This window comes from Emiliania huxleyi, assembly GCF_000372725.1.
Source record: "Emiliania huxleyi CCMP1516 unplaced genomic scaffold EMIHUscaffold_224, whole genome shotgun sequence".
Taxonomy (NCBI): domain Eukaryota; phylum Haptophyta; order Isochrysidales; family Noelaerhabdaceae; genus Emiliania; species Emiliania huxleyi.
This window is the reverse complement of record NW_005200385.1, coordinates 121,966-129,858: the sequence shown is the minus strand read 5'-3', so window position 1 is coordinate 129,858 and position 7,893 is coordinate 121,966. Positions and strand designations below refer to the sequence as shown.

Below are 7,893 nucleotides of genomic sequence, written 5' to 3'. Positions count from 1 at the left end.
CACCGACATGTACCTTTTTGCGCAAATGGTCAAAATCAAGGTTTGGTAACGCGAGCTGTGCCACAGTGAAGTGGAACTAGCCATTTCACACCGCATTTCCGTGGGTCACGCAAGTATACACAACGTTCCCACTACGACTAGTACAGCTTTACGACCATACGCTAGGAACCTCGAGAACATCTACGCATGGTTGCGGGCGTCATCGACAACGTCTTCACTTATCGTGGACGTCGATGTCGTCGTCATCGTTGCTGACGACCCGCGCAGGTAGCCAAGCACCTTGCTCCACCCCAAACTAGAGCCCGAAAGGCCAGAGCCGTTCGCCTCCGCCAGCCGGCTCGCCTCCGCTAGTGCGCCCCGCGCAGCGGGCGGTAGAGTTGCCCCACTCCTCGCGTGACATTCAAGAGCCTGCTGAAATGTGCTGCGCACGACCCACTCAAACTCAGCCAGCATCTGAAGCACCTTCGCGGCGTCGCCCTTGCCGGTGAAACGAGATGAGCCGATTGCGGCGAAAGCCTCCTCGAGCACCGTCAGCGGCGGACTCGCGCATGACCTCGCCACGGGCTCCGGCCCTCCGATGTCGTACACCTTGGCGCGGAGCTCCTGAGCGCGCCGGAAGCGGAGTGGCAGCTCCTTGCCAGCCCGCGCCGCCTGTGCCTCGGCCGCGGCGAGATGTGCCGCGACGGTCATCGCGACGCCCTGCTCGAAGAGACACCAGCCGCGGTTCTCGTACGGCCTCTCGTTGTAGTCCATCTGCCGCTGTAGCCACTGCCGCTGGATGTCCTCTGGGCGGTTCGACTGGACAGCCGGGACGACCACCTCGCGCTGCTGCAGCACCGCCGTCCCGGTGATGCTGGCGTATAGGGAGCCCATCACCTCGAGGCCGCGGGAAAATGTGGTGACGTCCGCGAGGCTGCGGTGGCCTGCCTCGTCCTTCTGAGGGAGTGCTGCGAAGTCCCAAAATATGCCGACCCCTCCCGCGCCGGAGGCGAGGTAGCGGCGCACGGCGGCGAGAGTAGTGCCGTGAGGGTCCGGGTGGAGCGGCGTCAGCCAGCCGTACGAGAGCGCGAGGACGGAACGGTCGCCGGCCTCGAGGAGCGCCGCCGCCTCCTCGCGCGGCACAAATGCCTCGGCGGGCAGGTCCTGGCGCCGCTTCATGATGACTGTCCCATCTCCATCCCGCCCAAGGCTCGCATCGGCGGACTCCGAAGCGAGCCAAGCGCAGCGGAGGAGACGAACGGAGCCGTCGCGCAGCCTCGCAACGAGCTTGCCGTCGATCTGTGAGTCGGCGGCCACGAGGACTGCGGTGAGGTCAACATCGGCGAGGATGCGCCGGCTGCGCCGCAGGTGGTGGACGGAATAGATTGCGCCAGCCGTGATGCTGCCGAGAAGGATCACGCACATCAGAATCTCGACCGCGAGGGAAACGGCGCCACTAGCACCTCGTGAGGCGTTGTACACGCCGGACAGGACCAGGAGAAGCACGGTGGCGCCGAGCAGCAGCGACTCCATTGCATTCTGGAAGTCGTAAGCGTAAGGGAGCACTTGACGGTGAGCAAGCCAGAAGCCCGTGACGATGACGATGGCGCTGCAAGCGACGGCATACCTCATTGGGTCGAGACCGCGCACGACATAGACGCGCGTAAGGTCGCAAGCGAAGACGAGGAGCATCAGCGAGAACTGGCGCAGCCAGATGACGAGTTGCCACCGCGGCGCGTGCGGCGCGAAGCGGCCCGTCAGGTAGGCGACCTGCCGCTCGAGGTGGCGAGGGAAGATGGCGGAGGGCTCGGAGGTGACACCGAGGCGCCGGAGGCATCGCAATGGCAACAAGCATGGCCTCAAGCTTGGGGCACGCCAGAGGCCGTCCTCGCGGCCCCGCGTGAAGGCGCCGATCTGACGCGCGAAGTGAAGCGGGAGGAAGAGCAGGAGCAGGAGGAGCAGCGACAGCAGCGACAGTAATACGACGGCGACGGGGCTGCTCCAGTTTAAGGGAGCGTAGCGTACGCCTGGAGGGGTCCCTTCTGGCGGCAGCTCTATCGGCAGTTTCGCTGAAGGTTGGCTCGGCGGCGGCGAGAGCGGCGGTGGCGGTGGCGGCGGCGGCGGTGATGTCGGCGACGGCGGTGGAGGGCTCGGTGGAAATAGCGGTGGTGGGGGAGGGGAAGGTGACGGCGGCGATGGTGAGGGCGGCGAGGGCGGTGGTGGCTGGCTGGGTGGTGGACTCGAGGGCAGCGGCGACGAGGGCGGTGGCGGGCTTGACGGCGAGGATGGAGTGGGTTGGAGTGAGGGTAGCCCTGGCGGTGAGGCTGGTGGTTCAGGCGACGGGGGCGACGGCGGAGGCGGACTCGGGGGCGGACTCGGAGGCGGCAGCGGGGACGGCGGCGGTGGTGGCGGCGGCGGGGAGGGCGGCGGCGACGGTGGCGATGGGGGGGAGGGCGGCGACGGCGGCAGGGGTGACGGCGATGGCGGCTGTGGCGTCGTCGGTGGTGATGATGGCGGCGACGGCGGCGACGGCGGTGCAGGTGGCCACGCCGGCGGCGACGGCGGCGGGGCTGGCGGAAAGAGGTAGGTGGTGACGTTGGTGATGAAGCTGAATGGATCGGTGGTGCTGGTCAAGTCGCTGAGGTCTAGCAGAGCCGCCAGTACGCCCGGCACCACCTCTGCGCTGATCCTGCCGCTATCTCTCGCGTCGTCGACAAGGCTGTCCGGCGACGAAGGCAGGACGAACGTCTCGATCTCGATGATCACCGCGTCCAGCGTCACCGCCTCGGCCAACTCGCCAAGGTCAGGAGGCTGGGAGATCCTGTGCGACATGTTCACCAGCCTCGCCCGCATGTCCAACTGAGCGCCGCCAGCGACGCTGAGTGCGCGCCGCCGGGAGAGGGAGAGCAAGCGCCGGCTGTCTTGTGGCGTCGCTGGCGGCGGGGATGGCGGCGCCGCCGCGATCTGTGTCGCGCTGCATCCGTCCGGGTCGTAGTCGTTGTCTGCGCGGCACAGGGCCTCCTCGAAATCATCATCAGTCCGGTCATTCTGCCGGGCGACCACGACGAATTGCTGGAGCACGTCGATGGACAGCTGCGCTGGCTCGCTCTGGCTGATGATGCGTGCGGTGATCGCCTTCATGATGGCGTCGACCGTCACTGGCTCCTTGCTGAAGGGGACCGTGCTCACGTCGAGCGTAGCCAAGTATTTTGAGACGGCCTTCCTTGGCGGCGATGGGGGCGGCGGTGACGGCGGTGCAGACGGCGGCGGCTTCGGTGCTTCCCCGGGTGCAAAGGGCGGGAGGGGCGGCGATGACGGCGGTGGTGGCGACACCGGCGGCGGCGTCGGCACTTTCCCGGGTGCAAAGAGCGGCAGGGGCGACGGAGGGGGGAACTGCACAAGCCCCCCTGCAGTTGGAGGTGGCGGAGGGGCAGACGCCTGGGAGAGCTTGACCGTCCTGCCTTCTATCACAAAGTGCACAGTAGTCGTGAAGATTGTGCTCCAGCATGTCGTGAAGAGGAGCGCGAAGATGATGCTCAGCACGAGCTCGGCGGAGTCTCTTGCAGCCCGCATTCGAAGCCGGTGGCTGATGGCGGGAGCCAGCATGGTCGTCAGCAGCACGGTGATCGATCCGCCGCAGACAGCGATTGCGTACAGCCAAAACGGAGACGCGGGGAGGTCGCCCTCCTCGTGTGCGTCGACGGGGGACAGGAAGCAGCTCGCAGCGGGGATCGAGATAAAGTCGAGACGAAAGGCAGCCGCAATCGCTACAACCGAGTCCGGCCAGTCGAGGTGGAGGCTACCAATGACTGCGAACGTCTGTGCGTGGCTGATGAGGATGACTGCGGTTGACACCCATCGCTTGAGCGACGCTGGATGGCGCACGACGAGACGGATGAAGGCGACAAGCGCCAGGATGCCCAAGGCCGCGACAGACGCTACGAGGACGGCCCCGGTAACAATGTTGCCGCAGTGCTCGCACTGCGTCGGATCCGTGATTGACAGCCGAGCGTCTCCAAAGGCGGCGCAGCTACCTGGCGGCACACCGAGGCAAGCGGCGGCGTCGGGCCGGCAGACTCGGGTGGCACTCTCGTACTCAGCCCGCTCCGCCCGCGAGGAGGGGAAGATGAAGCCATTGCTGCGGAAGTGGGCGCTTGTGAGGTCCGCCAAGTCGCCGAGCTCCGACGGCAGGGCGCCGCTGAGCGAGTTTCTGCTGACGTCGAGCGTCACAAGGCCGGCGAGCGATCCGATCGAGGGCGGGAGGCTTCCACTGAGCGAGTTGGCTCCGAAGGAGAGGTACGTGAGACCCGCCCCTGAGCCCTCGGTGAAGCTAGGGATTGTGCCGCTGAGGCGGTTGTTGTAGAGATTGAGCCTCTGCAGCTGCGCCGAGAGGCTGAGCCGAGGCGGTACCGTGCCGCTCATTCGGTTGTTGTTCAGATCGAGTCTCTGCAGCTGCGCTAACAGGTTGAGCCGAGGTGATATCGTGCCGCTCATTCGATTGTTTTTGAGATCGAGCCCCTGCAACTGTGCCGGCAGTCGAGGCACCGTGCCGCTGAGAAGGTTGGAGGTGAGGACGAGCTCCGTCAGCGAGAGGTCGGCGAGCGAGGCAGGGAGCGTGCCGGTGAGGAATCGGCCAGAGAGATCGAGCGTGGAACCCTCATAGGTGCCGTCGCAGACTGCCGGCCGGAGGCCGCAGATGGTCGATGGCGGGGGTGGCGAGGGAAGCGGCGAGGGTGGCGGCGGCGGCGACGGCGGCGGCGAGGGCGGCGGCGCGGGTGGAGGCGAGGGCGAGGGCGGCAGCGGTGACGCGGAGGGCGGCGGCGGCGATGACGGCGGCGGCGATGACGCAGTATCTGCCGGGTCTTCTTCGACCTCGACCACGACGGCATCGTTGACGAAGGCACCCACCGTAGCAAGGATAGGTCCAATCTGCGCTTCGAAGGAATCCTGGCCAGCGGCCACGGAGGACTGAGTGAGGCTGCTTTGCGCCGCGATGGCTTCCGACTGCGTGACCACCGGGAACTTGGCGACGATAATGACGCTTCCGGCGGTGACTTCGAGGGTCGAACCCAGAGGCGCGGATGCAAAGCCGGCCAGCTGGGCCAGCTTTGAGAGGATGCTCCTCTTGGTGGCCTCATCAAAGTCGCCCACCTCGCCACTTGCCGTGAAGGAGGCGACGACCCGGAACGAGCCTGGCTCTCCTGACTGTGGCGGCGACGGCGGCGACGGCGGCGAGGGCGGCGAGGGCGGCGGGTAGTTGCACTCCGGAGGGGAGCCCGAGCCCGAGGTGCAGACATTGGGAAGGGCGGGCAGGGGGCAGGCAAAGTGGTTGGTGCCGCCCAGCCAGCAGTTCGTCAGCGGCAGGTCGTTGAGCTGCGACGGCACGGTGCCGGAGATGTCATTGTTGTACAGGACAAGATCCACCAGCTGCGAGAGCTTGCTCGTCTCTGGAGGGATGGTGCCCGAGATGGGGTTGCTGTACAGGTAAAGATACTCCAGCTGCGAGAGCTTGCTCGTCTCTGGAGGGATGGTGCCCGAGACGGAGTTGTCGCGCAGACCAAGATACGTCAGCTGCGAGATGTCGCCCAGCTGCGAAGGGATCGTCCCCGACAGCCCATCATTCGACAGATCCACCTGGATGCCCGTGTAGGTGCCGTCGCACAGCGACGTGCCGTACACGCCGGTAGGGCAGCCGGAGGAGCATGGCACGCTGTTGTCGCAGATCGTGCCCGCGGCCTCGCAGCGAACCGCCAGCAGGAGGAGCGCGAGCGGGACGAGGCGCGGCGCCGAGGAAGAGCAAACCGCCGCCAACAGCGTAAGAATGAGCGAGTTTGCCAACGTCATGGCTGGCGATCGTGCAAGGCGAGCACGCGTCGTGGCGCAGCCGCCGGAGAGCGCGTGTTTTGCACCGACGCGGGAGGATGCAGGTGCGGTCGAGGCCGAGGACTCACCAGAGGACTGCATGTTGGTGCTCGGAGGGGGCTAGGGAGGGAGGCGCCGAGTCAGAGCGTCTCAAGATTGACCTTGCCACGCAGTTTTCTTTTCTGTGTGGGAGGAGGTTTTCGAAAATTCTTTTATGTCCCCCACTTCCAAAAAATTGTAGAGGAAAAGAAATCGCAGTGCCAAGCCCCGGTTCGCGGGAGGCCGCCATGTCCGACACAGAGGACGATCTCGCCGAAGAGGCCTTCGCGCACGAGCAGGAACTGCTGGCGCGGGAGGCCGCACTGGCGGCAGCGGAGGCTGCACAGGAGGCAGCGGAGGCCGAAGAGGCGGAGCGGCAGGCAAAGCGAGCGCGCCACGGCGACGCTGCGGGCTCGTCGCTGCCGAGAGGCGACGCTGCGAGCTCTTCGTCGCTGCCGAGAGGCGACGCTGCGGGCTCGTCGTCGCTGCCGAGAGGCGACGCTGCGGGCTCGTCGTCGCTGCCGAGAGGCGACGACGACGACGACGTGAGCCCCACGCAGGAGAGGGCCTTCGCGCCCGAGCAGCAGCGCGCCTTTGACGAGGCACTCGGTGGCAGCAACCTCTTCATCACGGGCGGCCCAGGCACGGGCAAATCCTTCACCGTGCGCCGCATCATCGCGGCGCTCGAGGAGAAGAATGGCAGCGGCTCAGTGCTGACGTGGGCACCCACCGGCGTGGCGGCGATCCTCGTGGGCGGCCAGACGATGCAGTCGACGCCGGGTCCGGGCGTGCCCGGCTCCTCCACGGGCTTCGAGAAGGTGTGGGGCAGCAAGAAGTACTGGCGCGAGGTGCGCACGCTCGTGCTCGACGAGGTGTCGATGGCGGACGCCGAGTTCATCGACTGGATAGAGGCGCATGTCCGCGAACTCGTCGCGAGGGAGGGCAAGCAGTACAGCCCGTGGGCCAAGGCGGACCAGCCCTTTGGCGGGCTGCAGCTCATCTTCGTGGGCGACTTCTGCCAGCTGCCGCCCGTGCCGGTGAGCGAGGTGTCGCTCACCAGCCCACAAGTGCTGCAGAGCTGGGAGCGGGCCAGCCGGACGCAGTGTGGCGGCTGGCTCGAGCGCGTCAAGGTGCCCGTCGGCTGCAAGGAGACCAAGGGCAAGTGGGCCTTCCAGACGTGCTGCTGGCGCGACGCGCGCTTCGAGTGCATCGAGCTCCAAAAGTGCTACCGCACCGGCGACCCGATCCTGCTGAACGCGCTGCACGAGCTCCGTCGAGGTCACGCCTCGCACCCCGCCGTCCAGCGGCTGGTGCAAGCCACGCAGCGCCCGCTGCCGCCGCGAGGCGACGGCATTAAGCCGACCGTGCTCTACGCGACCAAGAAGGCCGTCGAGGCCGAGAACCGCGATGAGCTGCGCAGGCTCGACCCCGTGACGGAGCACGTCTACAAGGCGCTCGACTGCGAGGAGCCCGACCTCGACTCGCACCCGCCGCCAGACCCCAACCCAAACATCTCGCCGAGCGAGCGCCGAAAGTTCGCCGAGAATTGCGCCGCCCCCGACGAGCTGCAGCTGCGGCTCGGCGCGCAGGTGATGCTCATCAAGAACGAGGTCGTCTCGCTCGCCGCCGACGTCGACCCCGCCTGCCGCCGAGCCGCCCACCGCAGCCGGCTGGTGAATGGCTCGCGAGGCGTCGTCGTCGGCTTCCGCCGCAAGACACCGAACGACGACCCCGCGTTCGCTCGCACGCCAGGCGGCGGCGAGGACAGCGGCGAGGACGGCGGTCGCGAGGACAGCGGCGGGGATTGCGGCGGCGGCGGCGGCGGCGGCGGCGGCGGCGGCGGCGGCGGCGGCGGCGGCAGCGGCGGCGGCGGGTCGGACGGCCTGCCAAAGGACTGGGCGGCGGCGACGGACGAGGAGACGAGCCGCACGTACTACTACCGCGTCTCCAATCCGAGCGAGGTGGTGTGGGAGAAGCCACATGGCGACGAGGACGATGCGACGCTCTATCCGG

At 67.3% G+C, this 7,893-nt stretch overlaps 3 protein-coding genes across 3 annotated transcripts in view; 1 reads left to right on the top strand and 2 right to left on the bottom strand.

Annotated features, from left to right (window-relative positions):
- Positions 1 to 73: 73 nt before the first annotated feature.
- Positions 74 to 902, bottom strand: EMIHUDRAFT_366582 (hypothetical protein; the record flags this gene model as incomplete). Its single annotated transcript, XM_005779871.1, has 1 exon — positions 74 to 902. A coding segment is annotated over one exon (574 nt), but the record flags the coding sequence as incomplete, so codon positions are not given.
- Positions 903 to 5,340: 4,438 nt separating this feature from the next.
- EMIHUDRAFT_46981 (hypothetical protein) lies at positions 5,341 to 5,619 on the bottom strand (the record flags this gene model as incomplete). Its single annotated transcript, XM_005779870.1, has 1 exon — positions 5,341 to 5,619. A coding segment is annotated over one exon (279 nt), but the record flags the coding sequence as incomplete, so codon positions are not given.
- Positions 5,620 to 6,128: 509 nt separating this feature from the next.
- The window catches only part of EMIHUDRAFT_235713 (DNA helicase), a gene marked incomplete at both ends in the record, with an annotated part of 2,771 nt that continues 1,006 nt past the window's right edge, over positions 6,129 to 7,893 (top strand). Inside the window, 3 exons of the mRNA XM_005779869.1 lie at positions 6,129 to 6,295; positions 6,959 to 7,553; positions 7,773 to 7,841. Coding sequence (XP_005779926.1) covers positions 6,129 to 6,295; positions 6,959 to 7,553; positions 7,773 to 7,841 — 831 coding nt within the window. The remainder of the gene's footprint in view (positions 6,296 to 6,958; positions 7,554 to 7,772; positions 7,842 to 7,893) is intronic.